The following is a 22,432-nucleotide window of genomic DNA, read 5'->3' as shown; positions in this document are numbered from 1 at the left end:
ATACTTTGGAAAGTAAGTTTCTGTGTAAATGCTTTTTCATCTGAAGTTACTTAACATTGTGTGTTGTCTCAGTGCCATCTTCCAGTTGCGTTAGGATTCAGCAGTGTGCAGAATATATGATGAAAAAAACATTTGTTGCTAGCTGTGGGACAGGATATTGTTTAAGGTGCAGTAATTCAAATAATAAAGGATCTTAAGGTATCAACAAACAAAACATAAGGGGGTAAAAGAGAGAAACCTAGTATTCACGCAGCAATCTTTTGTGCTCCAATGTGTTGCTTTGATGGCTTAAACCATGCTGCCTTCGCACAAATTGATGGTTTTTACATTATTCAGTCAACACTTGGACATGACCTTTCTAGAACAAGTGTTTACAATATTGTTGTAAACATAGCACAAAAGTAGTTCTGACTGTTGCAGTATAGAGAACTTTTTCAGAATTCAGCACAACTTAGTGCAATTTTAGCATTTCATCAAGTGTGATTATATCTTCTTAAAAAATTTGGTTTTCAGTAGCCACAAAAATAGTTATGCTTCCTTTTTCTGGATAACATCAGGTTTTGAACAAGATGGGAAATGGTTGATTTTTATTAGGGATGAACAATATAGTTCTAGTGTGAAAAGTATGTTTGCTCTTTGGGGAGAGACTGATGAACCCAGCTGTAAGAAGGGCTTGCACATGCTCAACGCTCTTAGAAATAATCTACTACTGAGTTCTGTTTGATTTCTCTGATTCTACTTAAATTGACATAAGGAAACCGGAATAAACATTGCATTCAAATGTTTTAAAAATATTAATTACAAGGTGTGTAATTTTAAAGAAGTAATGTATAGTGGTCTTCATTTTTGTAATAATATGCTGATAAAACTTTTAATATGTTTTAGTATTAACTGTTTTTATGTCAATACTATCGTTTTGTCCCTTGTCTATGTGGCTTTTCTTGATCAAGATGATTCTGCTTCTGGCGGTAACCCACAAACCATGGGACTGGTAAGAATAAAACAAGTTTTTTATTATATTACTTTGCCTTTTTCAAGTGTGAGAAATATTGTGTCTTTCACAGATTTGGAGAAAGGAATTACACTTAAGTAGCAAGACAGCAAGCTTATTTACTTCTCTTGCTTGTCAATACACTGAGTAACAGCTTCTTTAGACTTGACATACAATTTGTTTATCTTTGTATGTAGAGATAGTTTGATTCTTTAACTCCCTTCTTTTTATATTCATTGGTACTTATTTTATATTCATATGGTGTTAGATTGCGGCTGGACGTGGGAATTAGTAGAGAACTCCAAGCCAGAAGCAGTTGCTCTGAATTTAGTTGGCTTAAGCGATGCACATGGAAGTCAATAATTAGATCCGTTGTCTCAAATGGGATGTTTATTTTCTGACTTGGTAAACAGAGCACGATAAAGTGCTATCCAATTGGAATTCTGCACTAACCCGACCTACAGAATAACAGAGTTCAATTGTGTCTCGTGGGAATGTGAAACCATACAAAATGGAAGACTGTGGAAGAGCAAAGCCGTTAGCCTCAAGGATAATACTGTAACTACATGCAGAAATGAAACATTTTTTATTTTAAAAGTCACCTTAGCACATTTTATAGTTGCAATTTATTGCCTGAAATTCTTCTTCAGGGCAACGCTTTGCAGTAAAAAAAGTTGTTGTTTTCTCTTGTTCTGTTTCCCCTGATAGTTTCTACTGCTTTGATTTCAGAGTGGTTTTCAACATAAATTATTCCATAATAGAATTTCTGTAACAAATGGGTGCAACTATGCAGTGAACCAGAGGTGTTACTCTTAGTGCTTGTTATTACTATGAAGAAACTTATTGTTTTAATGCTTTAACATCAAAGATTGTATGTGGTGGGATAAGTGAAATATAAGGAATCATTCTTCATTTGATCGGTAATTTGCATTTCATGCAAACCTTGGGTACAAAGCTCACTTCTAGTGCTGACTGTCCTGAAACTCAGGCAGAGTGATGAGGAGGTATTTCTTGATTGAAATGTCTGTGTTACACAAATCACCACAACAGTTGCCATGTGTAAGCAATTTCAACAAATGGGATTACTACAGAGAAGTAAAAAAACCATAATGCTTAAAGAGAACATGAGTTATTTAAAAATCTATAGATTTTTTTTTTTATAACCATAAAGTAAGGAATAGTACAGTACACTGTAGAGCTGCTGTTTGCTTTGCAGAAGTTTGGCAGGTAACTTACATTAATTAACATTTGGCCCCAGAAAGATATTGAGGCATCTGAATTTGCATGTCTTCTGTTTCACTTTTGTAGTTCAGGAATGAATCTAATGAATTCTTGAAAAATTCACTGTTGGAATCGGATAGCGCTTTTATCGGTGAGTTTATACCTCCCTTTAACCATGTTATGAATGTACAAACATGTCATTTAATCTAATGATGTGTCTCTAAAATGATTATTGCTGTTTTAAAAGTTGCAGTGGGTGTAGCTATGGTGATTGTTTTAAAGTACTAGAAAATTATGCCTCCAAATTAAAATGCAGATCTTTATGTAATTGTACTGCAATAAATTTGTGTAGGTCACACCTAAAATTAATGATGCTGCTCACTCGCCTTATACCACTTCACACCTTTTCATGAGAAAGCATCTTTCTGTGCTCATTGTGCTCTGACAGGGATGTTAGCCTTGTTAAGGAGCTTTTTTGACACCTTCCCAGCTTTGGATAAGGAAAAGCTAGTATTTGTTCAGCAAATGTATTACAATGGTAGAATATGCAATGCTCTTCTATTGTTCTGCAGCAAATAAAATAATTTATTAGCAATCACAGCTTACAATTATGAGCTGACATAGTGAAATATAAAAGTGTTGGGCAGTCAGTGATTCTTCTCATTTTTATTCTTCTGTTTTATAAGCATGCTCGATTTTAAGTATGATTATGTGGGTATAAAATAGTGAATCATTCTAAATTAGTCAGTTTTCTGCTGTTCACACGTTACTTCAGTTCACATAACTTGCAACATCATACTTGTAAACATTGTCACTTCTGAATCATCTGAAGGAGATGATTTTTAGTTTTAAGATTTTTGTATAGAGGATTATGCCTCACATTGTCTTATGTCTCTTTATTCAACCTTTACATGCATGTATGTAAGAGTGCTGTTTCAGATGTGTTTTGTTTCCAGTCACTAGAAGTAATAAGGCTAGAACTTATCTTCTCTTTTCTTAAAAAACCCAACCAGCTCAGGCCTCTACGCGTTATTTTCCATTAGTAGGTATTACAGTACCTTGAAATTCTCTCCAATCATCTATGGGAAATCATCTTACAAGGTTTTATTCTTTGCTGTATGGGAGATGCAGTAGATTTCCCGCAAGTGCTTTTTAATGAAACTAGATACGTTTCTGTTTACTGATGACTGTTATCTCTGCCTTTGGTTAAAAGCAGAATTTTTCACTTGAAATGTATTCAAGCTTATTCTGGTAATGCGCAAGCCCTGGAGTACAGGGCATAACCTGGCATTGGGAAGGGCACAGGGTTGGGCTTGCAGGCTTCTTCAGTGCATTTGGTGCTCGCGTAGTCTGCAATACGTTCTTCTTCAGGTTAGGAGGTACTATTTATTATTTACAGACCAACTGATGAAAGGATGCTTTAGGAGAGTCCGTCAGTCTGTAATCTGGCCAAATGCCCTGTCTCTAACAGTAGCCAGAGTAGGCGCATGGGGAAGAATAGGAGGAGGAGGGCAGGCATGCAGCAGCACTGCGGTGTGCTCTGAATCGGAATCAGCATTTTTGAATCCCTCTAATTGTTTACCATCAGCAGTATTGTGTGGATAAGTTTCCACACTATGCCTTGCGTGAAGTATCTCCTTTCATCTGTTCTGAATCTGCCACCTGTGTAATGGGGGGCTCCTTCGTTTTGTTCCCCACTTTCACAAGGTTCACGATACTTATAGTCCTCTCTTCTGTTCCCTTCTCCCCCTCCAGCTGATTCTTGCAGCTCAGTGAGGTGATGGAGTTAACTTATGATGCTATTCACCCCCTTATTTTTCTTTCTCTTTCTCCCACCACATCGTTTATGACTCTGTTGAAAAGCATCTTCGCCAATACTGAGCTGTAGGCACTAACTAAAACTTTGCTACCCTTTGCATTACTTGGGCTTTATAAATAGCAATTAAAATTCTGAATGTGAATCTGGTGACTTCCAGCCCTGAAATGAAAAATAAAAACTCTCATTATCTGTGGGCTGCCTTCTCTGTGAATTGTGCTGCTCACATTGTCTGAGGGTCTTTTGTGAAATACTTGTGATGTATTTTAGCAATGTTTTTCATTTCCTGAGAAGAGCCTAACACCACCCTCTGTTTTAGGTTTTCCAGGTTTTTTTTTTTGACATGGGTTTAAAATCTAACTCAATTTTGTAATAGATGTCAGCATTACAAATGAATTTGTCTTTATCTCCTAGGGCTCAGAAACTTGAGGTATTTAGGAATAAAGAGGCTTATCAATTTTTTTCCCTTTTTTTGCCTCACTTGAAACCCTAGAATTTGTTACTGTTAATGCAGTGACTTGAAAGCACATCTGCGTAGCAGTATCTGAATGAGAGATGCTTAAAGGAACAGGTAGCATCTTACATTGATGAAACCCTAAACGCACAAATAAATTCTTCTTTAGCTTGTACTTTGTTTCTGTTGTGATAAATTCACATGATTAAACAATTTTTTGTGTTCTGAGTAATAGCGCTATTTTGAATATAATGAAGTTCGACTGATCTTGTAACTAGAATTCTGAGAAGTGGATTGTTAGCCATATACCATTTCAAAATTATGCTTTGATTTTTTTACTTGAAACATTTGTGGTGGGAGCATGAGTACCTTTGGCGAAACTGGGGGAGGGAAAAGAGGAGAGGGGAATAAAATGTTTATTTCTAGGGAAAAAACAACTGGCAATATGAAAGAATTTTTTTAAATACCTGTCTTTGTTTCTCTGAACTTCCTTGATATCTATCAAATTTATTTTTCAAACCTAAGTGTTTCAATTTTCAACCCAAAGAACCGTTTAATTTATAATCGTTACTTTTAAAATTTCATACGAAGATCTTTGAAACTCGTGAATGATATAAAGTATGTCATTAACATTTATTGTCAAATTGCTGGGAAGGGAAAAAACCATTCTTTCCACAGTTGTGGTTTATTTTTCATGTCATAGTATGTCATTTCAGACAAATGCTGCAGAAGTGTTCAGTACTCTGTGTGTTTGTGTGTGTGTATATATTTTTTTTTTTTTACACACTTTTTTTTTTTTTAACTTAATGTGTCATACTAGACTAAGCGCCTTTCCAAAAGGTGACTTCATTGTCACAAACAGTAACTGGTGGTAACGGATTCTGTACTGGTTTTCTAAAGCAGAGTCCTTTCTTTTTCTGGGAGGCTCTCTTCTGGGAGGTACTAGGGGGACTGAACTAGAAAACAGAGCCCACTGCCCGCACCAAGCAGCGGCAAAGCCATAAACCAGCCCCCAGACAGTGGTTACTGGTCCTGGAGAGAAAAAAAGTATCTGTTTGAATAGTTTGTCTTTGAAGTAGTTTCCAGAATCAGCGAAGGAAGGGGAAATAGACAAAACAAGTGTGAAGCAGAAACATCACCTTAGGGTTCATTTATATTATAAAAATAGATTAAACTCCCCCCACTGTCATGTGATAGCGGTATTATCAAAAATTTATTTAGTTATTTATTTTTGTGTGAACAGATTCTAGCACTTTATTACATGAAAAGGCTAAGATAGGACTAAGGATATGTGATTAAGGCATTGATTATGTTATTATATTCCATGTAACATTACCATTTCATGTAACGTTGTTATATATTCCATGTAACATATTTACATACGTGATTTATTACATGGTCGTATCTTTTTATGCCTCCAATTTGCCTAGTGTTCTCTCTTTCAAGCAGAGATACTATACTCATTTGAGTACTCGTTTTCTTTAAAGGTCTAGATGTAAACAAGATACGGTGAAGTAAGGTAGGTGGTGGATTTGCAGGATGTGAAATGCCTTATCCTCCACACAAGAGAGATCGCAATATGTATCTCAAGATATTCCTTGCCTTTGCTGAGGCAAGGTTCATCCCTTGCTGCTGTTGTGGTACCTGGTTCTTTTGTCTGCATCTGGATTATCACTGGCCTCATGCAAGATGTCCTAATGAATACATTCCTTTGATTCCTGGGATTAAATCACATACAATATATTGGCTTATTTCAAACCATAAACGTGTTTGAACACTGTCTAGTATTTTGATTGCTTTGAAAATGCTTTTGCCTGTTTTTCCAGGTGCTAATGGGGAAATGTTTCCTGCCTTAGGAGAAGTTAATTTATCACCACAGCTTCTACCTTCTGCAAGGGAGAGGAGACGAATAAAGCAGAAAGCTTTGGAGTGTGCTGTATGTATAAGGACTGGATTGGCTGAAATATGAAGGTGGACCACAGATCTAATGTCAGACAGTTCCTGTGGTTCCTTAGCGGCTAGATGATATGGATGCCGAGAGCATGCATGTATAGATATTTGCCCTTTTAAAAAGGATGCTGTTTAACTGAAGGATTTGTGCATTTTTGGATTTTCTGCAGGAGGATGTTGCACCGGGCCAGGCACCGTTACTGCAACCTGATGGCTTTTCTTTGCACTCGAGCTTCAGCCTCGATGTTGATCAGTTGAAAGGCAAGAATGAAGAACGATTGCACAGACTGACTGAGCTCCAGCAGAAATCTGCTTACTTGGGTATGGTCTGTGTAGTAGAGATGACGCGGTGAATACTAAGTAATTGCAATAATTAAAGGAACAAATATTAATAGACTGCCTGTGGTTGAGCAGTGAGCAACTGGCTCAAACACAGGAATTATTTATAGAGCTCTGTAGCTGGTGCAAGAGGTTCCCCAGCAAACTTCAACACAGCTTTTTAGAGTAAGTTTAGCAGAGGGTGATAGGAAAAGGTGCTCTAATTCCTGTCTGATCAGCCACTCATACCTGTCCTGTCTATACTACTTTTAATATTGCGATGCGTCACTGCCAGCAGTAGGATGTGGACATCCAGCTGCATAGCTGAAATGTTAGTGGGAAGAAACGAAACTCCTGACTGATTGATGGGGCGCCTGTGCGAGTTTACTGGCATTCCTAGGAATCGGATGTCTGTGGTCCAACCAGCATGAAGATATGCCAAAAAATTGTGTATAAAATACTACTTCAATTTCTAGTTAATTTGGATTTTCTGCTGGTTTGTTAACATAAATGATCATTCAGTATTCGAGGTTGATATTGATAACTCTTTCACTATACACGCACTTGAATTTATGATGTCCGTCTTGTGACCATATAATACATCCAGCTCTGGGAGTTATCCCAGAGCTTCTCCAGAGGCTGCCTGCCTGATGTAGATCCGCTCTGTGTATCAAGTACCAATTATGGCAACCGTTAACGGCCTTTAATTTCTCACATGGATTATGACCCCATTGATACACTTTGTGCTAATGATTCTTTCATACGAGCCTGAAATCTCCCTTTTTTTAGGAGGTGGTTGCTATGCTGTCTAGGCAATTACAGTATCAGTATCCTTTTTATAAACTTAATGAGAGTACAGATGCTGACAGTTTTTCTGATTCCGTTGCTATGGGTACACTTACAAGCACTTCCTCCTTTTTTGTTTCTTTTAACCATCTCACTGTGTTTTCTAAGTCACTAAAAAAACCCCCATTCATATTCATTTCTTCTAGAATCTAAACAAATGCTTTCCTAATTTTACTCCACCCAAACATTTTTGCTGTGTGAACTTCTTTTACTTCTCTGCCCTTGTTCTCACTCACCTCTTCTATAGTTTCACCTCCTATCGTGTGAACTACACTTTTTATTTTGTTTACCTTCTGTTTGTCATGGTCTCCAGAGCTTCAGCCTTTAGATATATATAATTTGTGTGTGTGTGTGTATATTTATATGTCTGTACGTAGCTTGTTCTTTGGAATGCGTGGGGACCATCACTCATCCTTCGCATATGTGCCTCTTGGAGATGTAACGAGATCCTTTTGCTCAGCTGTGGTGGTTAGGGCTGCACTGCTGCCTGCACTCCTGTTCTACCTCACGCTCAGTGACGTTACAAAAAAAATGAGTGAAGCCCAGTGGTTTCATTCCTGTTCCCTAGCAGGTTGATAGAACCCTTGTGGCATCCTCTTGCTTTCCTGACAACTAGGACTGTTATTTCTCCTCCACCCTCAGAGACACTGCTGGGAGAAAACAACTCTGTTAAATATATAACTAAGGAACTCTAACTGGTTATCTTCCCTTTAAATGACAATTTACAGGCTTTGATAAATTGTAAGAGCTGATCGTTGGCACAGTAAGGAGGCTCTGTTCACAGCAGTTCACTTTTCCTTTATGGGACTGATGTGGGAATCCTAAAGCCACCCTAGAATTGTTTTCTTAATTGGAAAATTAGTGCACATCATTGGAGCCAGGCCTCCTTCTCTGCTTTCACCCATCCAAAAAAACCATTCTCATCAATGTAGACTTGGTGCATCCTTTGGGCGATGAAGTCTCTGCAAGCCAGCAGCTACTTTCTCCAGCGGGCAATGTATGCATGCTCCTAATTGCATAAACAAGAGCAGACTCGGACACAGAAGAGAGAATTCTCACAGCTTTGAGCACATTAGATATGTGGCTGAGACCCTGCTGTATGTAAAAGAAGTTGCCTAAACTGCTTGAGACTTCTGAGGCATTCCTCTGTGCCTTTCAGCAAGGGAATGCTGGAGCCTGCGATGACCTACAGCGGGCAGCAGCACTGATTGCTGGTAAGCGCGGGCTGACAGCAGACAAACACCGATATCCACTCCAGGGCGCTGAAGGAGTTTGTTCTCCTCCAGGGGCAGGGTGTGCCGCAGTCAGGGGTGTTCAGGGTGCGCCGCAGTCAGTCAGGGGCGTCCAGGGTGTGCCGCAGCCGGTGCTCAGCGGGAGTCTAGACACCACTCAATTGCTAAATCAGTATTTCTTGTGAAGGAAAGAGGTCTGCTTATCCCCAGCCTCCAGATACTAACTGTGAATTATCAAGAATTTTCTCATAAAAGAAATATATAAATTATAATGTAAAAGAAATAAAGAAAATTCTTTGTATGTGGCCCAATTAAGAACAGGTTTTTATGGACTATACAAAGTGTTGAAATTCATGATGAAGCAAGTTTTGTACTGTAGCTGCTCTGTTGTGCTTTCTAACAGCAGCAGCAAACGAGTTTGATATAGTGATGTGCATGGTGAGCTTATCTCTTGACAGAGCAGTTGTTCTCACCTCTGACTGCCGGAAGATCTCATGGCTTCGGCTTTGAAGGCAGGAATAGTTAAACTTGGGGAAATGCAGCCTTCTGGCCTGAAAGTCCACAGTTTGTCTGTCTCTAAACAAATACATCACCTTAGCTTCATTGTTTCTAAATATCATCTCTTTAAAAAGTAGCAAAGAGAAAATTAATTTTCTTTTAAGTATTATTTTTCCTGCCGTCTACTGCCGTTAACCCCACCATAACTTATGTACGTAAAAACTGCGGGTTGCAACCCGTAGGAGAGTTCATCTGACCCAAGATTTAGGAGCCAAGTTCTTTTTGAACAAAAAGTATTCGGCATTTTGTTTTAGAGCCTGCGTCCCGCCTTAGGCACTAAGAGGAAAACCGAGCCTTCGCTCTGGGTGTAGGGGGGGTCGTGCGGTTTCTGTCCTTCCCTTCACGTCTACACACCTGGCTGCTGCTTCTGCAGGACTTGGTTTCTCACACCCGTGCTTACACCATCACGTTTTAATGAGACGCTTCAGAGAAGCTTTGGTTTAAGATCAGATTTTAAAAAGTCATCATTTTTTTTCCAGAATAAAAAACTTAAGTTTGGAAAACTCATCCAAATACTTAAATTACACGACACTTATGAATTGCTTACGTGAACTATTTCATCACTAAAGAATATACAATTCTGTTAAGTTTTACTGGAATTAGTATGTTTCTGCAAAAACTTTGTGTATTTTTCCCTAATCCAGAGTCTTTAAATATTTTTCTGCCCAGCTTAAAAAACCCCCAACAAACCAGAACCTCCTCATTTACATGACAGCTTTAAAGAGGAAACCATTGCAATTTTCAGTCCTTGTAGGTGTGGGGGGGTTTGCATTGTTTTTTGGTTTATACATGTAAAAGTAATGTTGTGAATCCAAAAAGTGAACAGCTCAGAGAAATGATACATTTATATCCTTTTATATATTTTTATATATATATATATAAAATAAATGTTTGATAATCCACACTAAAAACTATCTGGTTAAGGTGTTAGGTATGTATGGTTGCTGAGTGAATTGAAACAAGTAATAGCAGTGTTCAGAGTGATAACGATCCCAAGTCCAAAGGCAGGGCTGGTTTTAGTTTTTTGTTGGTTTTTTTTTGTTGTTGTTGTTTTTTGCGTGGTTTGTTTTGTAGCTGGAAGATGACGACTTAGCCAGTACGCATTTCCGAATGGCGCCGCCTGTAAGGTTATTAGCTATGCTGGACTGTGATACGCAGACGTGCTTGCATTTGCAGGGTTTACCAGTGTTAAAATAATTCTTCCTGAGTTCTCTCCTGAGTAAGAGACTGTCTATACAAGAATGTTTAGCCATAACACTGTCATTTCATGGCCTTATTTCTATACGCATTTTCTATGCATATACGCACTGACAGATTTGACTTGTCGCTATAGCGGGAGGCTTTGCGAAAGCAAGAAGCTTCTGCCAAGCCCCTCCAAGGCTGCCTGTAGTGCCTCCTTGTTGATCTGGCAGGGGGAGGAGCTGTTAGCACTGACATCAAAGACCTGGAGGCTTTAGCTGTTGACTCTAGATGGGCCCAGTTCAAAAATGTGTGTTAAGTAGAAACAAATGTAACTTAAAAGCGTTATGTATGCATTTATTGCAGACAAATAAGCCTGTTCAGTATAGCAAAATGTTGTGGTGAGGTGTGATAAGCTTTTGTTACCTTTAACAGAGGTATGTTGCACTCCTCTCTCAGGTGATAACATTTCCTTGGGAGAAGCGGACGACCTTTTGAAGCACGCTCCATCCAGCGCGGGCAGACGGCCCAGTTCTGTCGACACAGTCGCAACAGAGCCCTGGCTGCGACCGGGAACGTCAGAGACGCTCCAAAGGCTCACGGCTGAACAGCCAAGCCCAGCAAAGCTTTCACCCGAAAACACGCTACCGCTCCATTGGCAAGGCCTCTCGACCGCGCACGGCTGACGCGAGTCCCTGGGCGAACCAGCTGTGCCTTGCAGCGCAGGAGGGACGGCTCGGCACTACCGCACTTTCCAGGGTCTCTTGTAGGAATAGTTCTCTTCCATGTATAGAGTGTGGAGCTGTACGGATCGTTTAACATAGCAATAATGAAGTAACAGGAGCTGCGGTGTAACGGAGACGTAGAGCTGGGATGGTTTATGTTACATGGCCTGGGAAGCGGAGGAGTAGCTTGGCAATTTTTGCACTTTTTATACAAGTTAAGTTTCAGCCTCAGAGCTGGACTTGGCACAAAACCAGTGTGCGTGTGTGTGAATTTGATATTAAATCAAAGTTAATTTTTAGCTTTGTTTATAGCCAAACTCCAAAACTGTCTGGAAGCAGAGTAACCCAACAGCAGAGGTGCATTTTAAGCTTTTACCAAAAGCATAAATAACTTGGGGAAGGGCACTTGCTTTTCATACACTGATGAGTGCTCTCCTGCATGAAAGCTCAGTCATTTTTCCATGAATCTGTTTGCTAATAGCAATGTATCTTATGTTCCCTAACCTGTTACGTGCTGGAAATACAGAGAGTGTTGCATATATTTAATTTATGGTTCTGATTTAAGAGTTAATAAATTATTTTGTTACTAAAAATGTGAAAGCAGACTTCAGTTTTCTTGATTTATCATGTGCTTCAGCTTACATTTCCTCATGAACAAACTGGAACCTTAAGGCTATCTGCAAAGAACCAGGAAAAAACCCACGGAAAAGTTGCTGAACAAAAGCACAGAGCTTTAGCAAGAAGGAGGTGTAGATGGAAGCAAGATTTTAGGAGTTCAGTGACCTGAAACACCAAGGTGAAGCAAGGGGAAGGCCGTGACTTTCCTCTTGGTTAGGAATCCCCTCCCAGAGGCCAAAGCTTGACCAGCAGGGAAAAACAAATGAAGAAACGAAAACCATTTGTAAAAATGCCTTTTTTTTTCCTACTGAAATGCTGCCTTCAAGCTTCCGTCTACCTGCTTGAAGGCCACAGCAGGTCTGTGATGACGGCAGGCAGGAGATGCTTGCTGAGAAAGATGTACTTCAAGATGGTGTCGTGCTGAGCTGCTTCATAGGTTTAGCATGTTCCTGCCCGGAGAGGAAGGGCCAAATCGGGCTCGTTCTTACCAGGAGTTTCTGGCTCATCAGCTAAAAGGGCTATCAGCCTCATCAGTGTGGCTATGACAGCAATGGCCAGTGAGTACTGCAGGGAGCGGTGGGGAATCCAAGCCCTAGGCTAGAGAATGTAGCACAGCCCTCAGGGCTGCTTGATTCTGAATTTCCCAGAGGCAGGAATAGTTTTAGGCAGCTGAGGTGACAACGTTCAATAATACAGTATCACCCTACCACCGAGCCTCTCATGCTGAAGCCCACCTTACGTATGTCAGAGTTTTCTTCGGTTTGGCACCTGCCGGCCTTCCCCTTGTTTCTGAGGCCTGATGACTCTTCTCAGTTGCTTCCCAAGTTGAACTTTGTGATCCATTCCTTGTACTACCTCCAGGCTAACTCTTCTTCCTCGTCTAGTGGCCTGCGTAGTTTAATTTTTCTTTACTCCCTGAACTTTAATCAGTTTTACCTGCCTGATAGAAGCAGAAAGTTAGCGTTAACCTAAAAAGCCAGCCTCAGTTAACTGCAAGAATTTCTGTAAATGTCGCCGACCCTCAGAGGCAGCCAGTCCTCTCCTCCAGTGTCTAGGACACTGCGCAGCCCCCCTTTACGTTGCTTCCCTCACCTCTGCAGTGACCTGAAACCACGAGACAGCATAACCTCACTGCTCAACAGCCTCAGCACAGCGCATTACGCTCTTCCTCACAGCCAGCCTCCCTTCGGGATACTCTGGGTCCTTCACATCTTTCCTTCAGCTTTCTCCGCGTATCCAAAGCTCAGCTGGCGGCAGGGTGTTTCTGCCTGCCTTCCTATGCTTTTTTTTTTTATTTTCTTTTTTATCACGACAGTCTCACCTGCAAAATAAACGCAGCTGCGATCCACAGTCCTGAGCTCAAAGCTGAGATGGCCAAAACAGAACCAGTTCCCTGCCCCGACCCCGCTTTTCTGATGATCGTTGCAGACGTGAGCAAGTTGAAGGTGACACGCGGAGCACAGCTCATGCAGCTCTGGCGCTGCCGGAACTATGGAGAGCTACCGAAAAGAGGAACGATGACACAGGAGTTCAGTTTCCCGTGAACCAAGACTAAACAGCGATTAGGCCTTTTCCACATAGGCAATAAATAAGGTAAGGCATGAGAAAGTCATGCTGTAAAGAAAGTCAGTACTAAATCGGAGTGCACAACAGAATGAGGAAGGAGTAAGGTTTAAAGAAAAACAAAGAAACCAACCCAAACTACCAGACTTTTTAGATAATCTATTGTACTCACTGACCCGGAATGCTGGATCATGAACGCAGACACTTAAAAAGGAATTATGCAGAGACAGGGGAACAGATACAGAAATGGCTGTTAGAACAGCGCTGTGGGCAGCAGCGCCAGGAACACCTGGATAACGGTACCGAGAACAGTTTGCCGCAGGCACGGGGGAGAGTGCGACATCCATAGGGCTGGGACACATCATACTTACTCTAAGAATGATTACTGATGACTGACAGACAAGACAGACCTCAGGTCTGGCCTAGTACGGTGGTTTAAGATTTAAACGTTACACAACAAACTGAAAAAGTAAAATACAGCCCAAGAGGAAAGGCTGTACAATTACAATTAATTGAAATAACCTCAATTCTCCCCCCTCTGACTTTGACAAATGCAATTTGGTTTTGCTCCGCCCCAATTACCATTACCACAAAACTCCCAGTCACAGGTCATGCCCTTTAATTCCCTCCACTGGCCTTTCCATAGCCGCTTCCTTCAACCGCTTGCGCTTATTTTTGGAGCGTGCTGTGAACAGCTACAGGGAGATTCATTCACCTCTGAGATTAGGCTCCCTCAGCCACTTTCTCGGTCTTTCTGCTTCTCTCCTGTGCTAGTGGTGAGTTTTGTGAGAAGACACTGGAGAACAATCCAATTCCACTTTTACTTACAAAATCAAAGACACCGAGAAAGCTTAGCGGGCTGATGTATCCGAGTCAGCAGTCAGATGAACTGTGATCCCAGCCTCTCCCACCCACCCTTCTTCCATAGTCTGTTTTGTATTAATATTTTAATCCCCCGAAAGCAAAACGCAGCATTTGAGCTTCTGTCTGCGCAGCACTACAGGGTTCATTTAACCAGTCCACCTACAAGCACTTTTATTATTCCTTTTTTTTTTTTTTTTTTTTTTTTTAAAACTTACCATTCTTTTTCACCCTGTATTTGCCTAGCAGTGAGCAGACACCTCCTGGTCAACCTAATGGCAGCCGCCTTTCGGCCCCCGGAGGGCTGGGGTTTGTTCCTTTGAAACGAGAGGAGGAGAGGCAAAGGAAACTGTAAAACAAGTAGCTGTGGATTAGACTGGTTTTGATTGCACTGATGAAAGAGTTCAAAAACTTTATTGACCTATAACCTGATTAGAATATGCCAGATGAGAACCAAATATTGTACAGAAAGTTGTACAGAATTTTTTTTACATAGAAAACTTTACATATCTGTACCATATACATTTTGTCCATCTGAAAAAAATTTCTACATCCATTGTAATACAGAATGCTTGACAATCTTGTCTGTTAACCATCAGAGCACAATTCACAGTATGAATACATATCCAATAAATTTAACCATCCCCAAACCATGCCAGATTTGTTACTTGAATATATTCAACATTAAATTCTGTACATAAGAGTGAAATCTACATCAAACAAAAAACATCTGACAGCAGACACAACCTAGACTTGTTTGCAGTGATTCAAGTTCCAGTCCTTGAAGGATCATCATTTCAATGGCTCGTTATATTGAAAAGCCCTAAAACAAGTATATTACAGGTAGTTATGTCAGTCGTGGTATTTCTACCTCTGTTCTTGACAAAAGTCGGCAACACTAAGTTCTGGGCTACAACGAAACCAAAAACAAAAAAAAAGGGGAAAAAAAAAAAAGAAAAAAATCACAACCCAAAAAAAGAAACCCAAACTTCTAGTGCATTTGGTAAACAATGAAGTGTTATGGGTTTTCAGCAAATCAATAATACAGAAATAAAACAATTCAGGAAGAACTGTATAGTGTTAAAGAGTTTATATTACAGACCTGCATCTCTGTACATTTTTCACAGAAGGATGATTACCCATGTCTCAGACAGTCTGAGTGTGCAAAAATCTCAGAATAAGAATATCAGACATAGTTGCTAAATATCTTTTACCATGAACAATAATCTCCATTTTCTTTTCACTATAAACATTTTATCCTTCAAAATACAGCTCTCCTGAGTTGTACTTCTTGCAGAAGCTCAAACCTTTACATATATAGTTCTTTGGGTACATTTTACCTTCACACCCGCCATAAACATCTGTTGCTATACCGCTGTCTAGGACAGTAAAGGATATTGCAGCCCATGCTGACAAGAGGACTGTGCTAAAAACTGGCTCTGTGCTCAGCATGAGCCAGGTAAGAGAAACCGATAGAGAGAATCCATCAGGAAATAAAGGGACTGAAGTGTTGCAAGCCTTAATTACAGTTGTAAGCATCTGTACCGTTAACCCTCAGATACACATCGCCATACAAAGAAACCATTTTTATGGATATCCAGACAGAATGGCTCAGCTACCTGGTCCTTTTATTTAGCTGAGGAATACAGACTTTTAAACAGAGCAATACTCAGTCACTATCTGCTACTGCTTGTTTATTCCAGACTCTTGTTCTGGTGGTTGGGATATTTGGAAAACCACACCAATCCGCAGGAAAAACCTTCGTAGAACAGCTCGAAGTTCAGGAATAAGGTCAAACTGCATAATTTCACACAACAGAGGGTAGTAGAATGAGGCATGAGCCTTGAACTGAGGAAAAAACAAAGAGAAGAAATTATTTTAGTATGCATCAATACACCTCAGAAAGCGTGTTGCAAGCAAAGACTTTTAAATACTCTCCCTAGGCAAGGTGAGAAACCCGCAAAGTGACAAGCAGAAACATCTTTATAACTGGAGCTAGCAGCCCTAGAATAAGGCTAAGACAGCTGTGATGTACTCTGACAGATGCTCACTAGCTACACACAGCTCCTTACTAATGCTTCTTCTTCAGGAGGAAGAATTTTTCTGTCATCAGTTTATTGTTGTAGCTGGCCCCTTTCACTTAATATTTCAGTCAAGTTTCTAAGAAATAGAGGGAGATCTGAATATGGATGTATTTACTGCAGAATTGCCTTGGAGAAGGTCAAGGTGATGTACATGTAGCACTGGAAGCAGAAACAGGAGTTATTTCTTTGAATAAAGTATCAGCCACTGATCCTCTTCCTCAGTAGGAGAGGGGTAAAGGCAACTTAACACACACTTCTAAAGGATTTTAGCACCTTTTAAATTTTCTCAGACACATTTTATTTTATCACTCACTGCACCCTCACTCTGCATTACTACTGGCAGTATCTGTGTCAAGTGCAGCTTCAATGTACATTCCCTCAACAAAGAGTGTCTACAGAGCAGCAGGAGCTTTTAAATTCAAGTATATAACTGTGTGTGAAGAACCGGTCTGGAATGACGTCTTACCTATAAATGTTGTCTTAAATACCATTCCGAACAGCTACTTACCCTTTCATCACTTATCTTCAGGACTTTAGTCAAAAATAAGAGTAATAAATTAGTCCAGGCTTCCCGATGACTTTCTGATGTAAGTGTGAGGAAGTAACTCAGAGCCTCGCTGCAGACACTAGAGAGAAAAGACACAAAAACTAGTAACTAACATTTTATTGTGACCTCTACTGCAGAGAGAGCGCTTTGGCTTTGCAACTATACCAGTGCAGAGCCCTGGTGTAGAACAGCATCGTTTTATGAAAGCTACTGTAAGCCTGATTAGTAATAGAAAGCAGTGACTTTGTTCAACTCAGAAACCAAAGTCCTAGGACTTCAGTATTAAATATGCTGACAAAACACGACTGTGCTGTTTGTGCATATATTTAAAGTGTATCAAGTGCTCTCTCAGAGGTATTAAAATGCATGCGACAAAATGACATGCAGACTTCAAAAATTAATCTCATGCTGGCGTAACCAGGTAGTTTTCAGCTCTGCACCCTGGTCTATAAACCTTAAAATACTTTCACTGTGTTATTGCCATGGTTTTAAGCCCTCTGTTATTCCAACACTTGCTTGAACAACTTTGTTAACTAGAAACGTTCAGGTGAACCTTAGTATTCACAGTAATGAATACCCAAAAAGCCAAAAGCTTCTGTATGCCCACAGGCTCCTCAAGCCCAGTGCTCATTTCTGCAGATGAGAACAAACAGCATCAGTTCCCCCAAATACCTGAGGTTACTGAAAGAAACAAGCAGGGTTTAGGTGACAGTTGCTTTTCTTTTTAAAGAGGCGCTATAACAACCCCCACCTACCCATGTGCTACAAAAAAGAAGAGAAAAAAAAAAAAAAACCCGAAGGTGACAAAACCTTTGTTCCCTCCTGCAAAACATGTAATGAGAACAGGAAACAGAGGCAGCATTAGTAGCTGGAGGCACAACTCTCCACACAACATAACAACTCTTAATATTAGCTGTGACCACCAACATACTATGTTAACTCTAGGAACCTTACTGCAAACAGAGGAGGTCTAGCCTTTTAAATAAAAATAAACATTCTTTTAACATCAGAAATAACATCAACAGGTTCAGCTACATGGACCTTACTTTAGTAGTCTTTGCTGGACTTCCTCCCATGCACTGGTACGGCTTTCATCCATGTACATACGGAACAGAATGCGCAACCCACAGGCAAGACTGCTGGTCTCCTGTTTCAGAAGATTTGGCTTTGATTTGCCTTTGAAACCTAGAGAAATTCCAAGCATTCATTTAGATTTTTGTTTCATCTGACATTTTTCCTTACAGTCCCCCACTTCTCCTTCTAACCATCTTCTGCATGTAGACGCTTAGAAGAACCACCTTACGTAATTAATTTCTCACGATGTTTAGTACAATGGAGTACTGTTAAAAAATAACCTATGTATATACACCATAACTGTGTTTGGGACCCGTTTTTATATAAGCTTCCAAGTAGATGTGAAACCTGGGTGTACGATAGAAGTGCATTCTAACCACCTGAACAACGGACCATTTTGTCTCAATCATGTATCTGTAGTGTATACTGTTTTATTGCTTGTTTTTGATAAAAATGCCTACAATACTGCTGTTTCCAAAGCTGTTACTGTATAATTAAACTCAGTTTGCTAGTGGAGGTCCATACTAGCAAAAAGCATACCCATAAATATTAATACTACCTCACTCAAGCTGAAATGGCTCTGTGTGTGCATACATCAATGCACAAAACAGCTTGCTGCATATTCACAGTATGCATTCACCATAAAAAGTATTAATATAGCTAACTTTGGTGCAAGGAATAGATTAAACACAATGCTACAGAGTCCGTTTTCCATCTGTTGTAGAAAGTGACACATATGTCACTTATACACTGGTAGGTAAAACAACCCCCCCTAATAAGTTTTGGTGGGTTGTGCCTGCAGCTTCCCAGCATGGGACTCACACCTACGGCCAGGGATCAGCTTGGCAGCCGTAACCCAGTGAAACCTGAAATTTCAGGAAATGGAAAAGATATTTGCACCTGCACAGATGAGGCCTCCTCCCCTTAGGTATTCTAGGGTTCTAAATTCTAGGGATATGCAATTTTACATTCAGCATCAAAGTACTTTTGACCTATTTTTGGGTCAATTCAAAGCACAGTAACACATTCTCACAAAATATTTCTCCAAGGTGACTGATTCACCTGCTTTCCAGAGAGCAGTTCTTTGTTCATTGTTTGAATTAAATGCTTTAGCAAATCTGTGAGATTCCAGCAGACAATCCAGAAGTTTGAAAAGCTGCTGTGATGTTAGAAAACGATACATCCCTTGATCTTGTGTATCCACATGGACATCGAAATCTACTGCATCTCTCTATCAAAAAAAAGAAAAAAAAAAAAGAAAAAAAAAGATATTTAAAGTAAAAATTCACAATTGTCTTCAGCAAGCTCCTGTGATTACTCAATCCTACCCTGTTTTTATCTGTACTTGTATTTAAACTTAAAACTGCATTAAAAGTTGTATCCACATCCCAGTTGCATAAATCCCTTTGAACAATACATGTTTTAATCTCCACAGTGTGCTGCCCCAGCACAGCAAATGCAATTTAATGCAAGATGTAAAAGATCTCAACAGTCTGCCGGAAGTTCTCAAGCGCTTCTAAAAATTGTAAATTAGAAGATGTTACAGGAGTTTATGAAATGTTATCCACTAGAGAAAAAGCTGTTAAAAACAGAGACACCTATCAGTTCTACTTACTTGTGCTGCTGCTAGATTCTCTGCATCCTCTTTTTTGCTAGTTGCTGGGAAGAACACAATATTGTCGATAGTCTGAATGAGTTCCAGTTGTACAACGCATTTGATCAAGAGAGCAGCAAATAACTTCTGTTCTGGAAATTCTTTAAAAGAAAAAAAAAAAAGAAAATTGCTTGTTAACTAATATAACTGCAATAATTTTTTCTTTTTTGAGGGGTAAGTTGAAGAACGGCTTAACTTCAAGGACATTCATAAACCAAACCTGGAATCCACTCGTCTGAGTTACTCTTCTAAAACCAGGACTGGTCACCATGTTAACAATTGGCAGGTTTTAAAAAGCTATTTCTTAACTTTGATGTCGCCTGCCGTACATTGGACAAATATTCAGTGTTACTTAAAAATCACCAAAATTAGTGACCTTGTTAGCATCAGTGCAATGGGAAGAACCAGAGGCTGAGACTGTCCGCAGGCAGAGGAGGCTTAGGATAGCAGTGGTATCACTGATGCTTGTTTGTACTTGTGGAAAGTACCAATACCACCAAACATGAACATTTTGAGCACCAACACATAACTTTGCACAAGTATCTTAAGGGTTTGATGTACTCTCTTCAAATAACTCTAAGTACACCTTCCCCCCCCACCCCCCAGCTATTGCTTCTGTTGCATTCTGCACAGAAGGAAATTTGCTCTTAAGAAAAAGTTACTCATTTACATAGCATTATAAGGAGAGTACTATTCTTAATATTTTGCTTTGGGTAAAAAGCCTGCAAGTTAGCAGCTGAACTCTAGATTTTTAAAGCACAGGTCAAAAATGTGGACCCATGAGAGTCCAACAGAATTCTGTCATACTACCTGAAGACAAAAATTTAACCAATGTAATTTTCTTCACATCGTGTATCTAAAGTTATAGCTGGGGCTACAACTAAAGATATCAAACATCTGCTAAAAACTACTCTTAACAGATATAAAATGCCAAATCACTACAAAACACGCACTTGCTGTTGGCCTGGTTTTACTCATTTCTTCACCTACTGTGGACCCTGTGCTGGGTTGGTATGGACGTCCATCTGAAGATCGAGGCTGAATAGAATCATGAATATCTACTGACTTCTGTGAGATTGTATCCTGAAAAGAAAGCAAAAAAAAAAAAAAATTAACTTACACAAAACTTCTGCAAGCTAATCGTCAACAGTGTTATGCTCTTCATAGCTTAAGACATTTCAACACTGCACTTTTTCATTCACGTTAGTCATATTTGATATTAGCATTCAAGAAAGATGTACTAAAAGATGACCTACTAAGAAAGAACTGAAAATTTAACAAGCAACAAATACTTAATTACATAGCAAAGTCGATGAGTAGTATTTTGCACATCATTTTTTTGTATGCCATCCAAGCGTTTAGTATGTCAGCCAACAGTTTGACTTTTACCAGATTAAGTGCATGAGGTTTGCTGCAAGGTTCCAATACTGGGCAATGCAGTATCTACCTTGATCTACAATAAAAACCTCTAGTAGCTTCTGTGAGAATTTGTATTCCTTTTATAACGGGTGAAAATGTGAACACACAGCTCTTAAATGACATGTCCAAACAACATGAGCGATCATCAAACTTTCATCTTTACTTGCCTTTACTCCCTTGAATGTTCTGAATTATACACTCCTACTAACATGTTTGCAGGTGCTACAGGAATTTACTACAGTAAAATGATGGAGGAGAAGAATATATGCATATGAAAAAAAAGCTCTGATCTAAAATCCTTTTGCCAGAGAGCTGCTTCAGCAGACTTCTTCAGTGTGTTCTGATTTTCCATGTTGTATTGTGTTATCTTGTGAGCTAGAACTCAATGACTTTGGAAGATGACTTGTTGGAGTTTAGTTTTGTTTTATTTTTTAATAAATATCTTCGTTCTTGATCAGTTCAAGGTAGAGTATTAAAATCAATGGTAATACCTATTGTTTTCATTTCAGAAAGCGTTCATTGAAAGAGGGAAATGTAATAAATGTAATTAATAACAAAATATGTTCTCATTAACGGCAAAGCAGTTATATATAGCGATTACTGTCCCTTTCAATAACCCAGCATTTCTATTGGCATTTGTTCCATAAGTGCCACTGGAGACTACACATTAATTGCCTGCATTGTGTTGTTAGCAAGACTTAAATCTACACATACAGTTCCTATAAAGAATATATCAACTTCTCATACCAGTAAATAACGAAGGTTTTAATCTCTATTAAGTATAAATATACTTTTAATAGATATTATGTCTATAGATAATGCTAATGTGTAACGCTTCATTATATTTGAACTACCTCAAGAAAAATTAGATGGAAATATCAAAAGCCTACAAAAATTCTATCCTACCAAAAGGATGGATCCAAAATATATCTCCTTTAACACTATTTATTATACAAGTTCTGTTAATTCTGAAGTTGTAAAGTGTTTTTTTTACACTGAAGACAAAAAGGTTTTTGAAAACATTCATGTTAAACTATTTCAAAGAGAAAAGATCTTTCAATTTATTCATGACTAAGACATTCAGTATATTTGCCATTTTTGCATGCTATTATATTTGACATAAATGGATCAAAAACGTAGCCAACATTTAGATTAAATGTTTTATAGATCAAAGCACTACAAATGAGTTAAGATATAGCAACCACATTCAGCCACACGGATGTAAAATACCTGTATAATGAGAACTGGCCATCACAAACATTTACGCTCTGTTGTAAGTAAATTATGTGAACACTCCATAAAGATAAATGAACGGAGTCAGT

At 39.3% G+C, this 22,432-nt stretch overlaps 2 protein-coding genes across 18 annotated transcripts in view; one reads left to right on the top strand and one right to left on the bottom strand.

Annotated features, from left to right (window-relative positions):
* Positions 1-11,890, top strand: part of CSPP1 (centrosome and spindle pole associated protein 1) — a 67,595-nt gene extending 55,705 nt beyond the window's left edge. For 9 of the 15 annotated variants that reach the window (XM_087751915.1, XM_087751953.1, XM_087751894.1 and 6 more), the window contains 5 exons: positions 951-991; positions 2,300-2,363; positions 6,309-6,418; positions 6,603-6,753; positions 11,025-11,890. In XM_087751915.1, the coding sequence (XP_087608041.1) occupies positions 951-991; positions 2,300-2,363; positions 6,309-6,418; positions 6,603-6,753; positions 11,025-11,251 (593 nt within the window). In that variant the 3' untranslated portion in view covers positions 11,252-11,890. Of the gene's footprint in view, positions 1-950; positions 992-2,299; positions 2,364-5,969; positions 6,452-6,602; positions 6,754-8,528; positions 8,811-11,024 lie in introns of those variants that run through there. The other 6 variants (XR_015703486.1, XR_015703492.1, XR_015703491.1 and 3 more) reach the window with 6 other exon arrangements.
* Positions 11,891-14,727: 2,837 nt separating this feature from the next.
* The window catches only part of ARFGEF1 (ARF guanine nucleotide exchange factor 1), a 100,146-nt gene continuing 92,441 nt past the window's right edge, over positions 14,728-22,432 (bottom strand). For all 3 annotated transcript variants that reach the window (XM_087751845.1, XM_087751853.1, XM_087751860.1), the window contains 6 exons: positions 20,645-20,774; positions 19,653-19,792; positions 19,100-19,268; positions 18,010-18,148; positions 16,925-17,042; positions 14,728-16,180 (listed from right to left, as the gene is read on the bottom strand). In XM_087751845.1, coding sequence (XP_087607971.1) covers positions 16,016-16,180; positions 16,925-17,042; positions 18,010-18,148; positions 19,100-19,268; positions 19,653-19,792; positions 20,645-20,774 — 861 coding nt within the window. In that variant the 3' untranslated portion in view covers positions 14,728-16,015. The remainder of the gene's footprint in view (positions 16,181-16,924; positions 17,043-18,009; positions 18,149-19,099; positions 19,269-19,652; positions 19,793-20,644; positions 20,775-22,432) is intronic.

The sequence above is a fragment of the Nipponia nippon genome, unplaced genomic scaffold (genome assembly GCF_047370975.1).
Source record: "Nipponia nippon isolate SJK-2023a ecotype South Korea unplaced genomic scaffold, ASM4737097v1 scaffold_1, whole genome shotgun sequence".
Lineage (NCBI taxonomy): Eukaryota > Metazoa > Chordata > Aves > Pelecaniformes > Threskiornithidae > Nipponia > Nipponia nippon.
The sequence above is the reverse complement of the archived record's forward strand: the minus strand, read 5'-3'. Positions and strand labels throughout refer to the sequence as shown.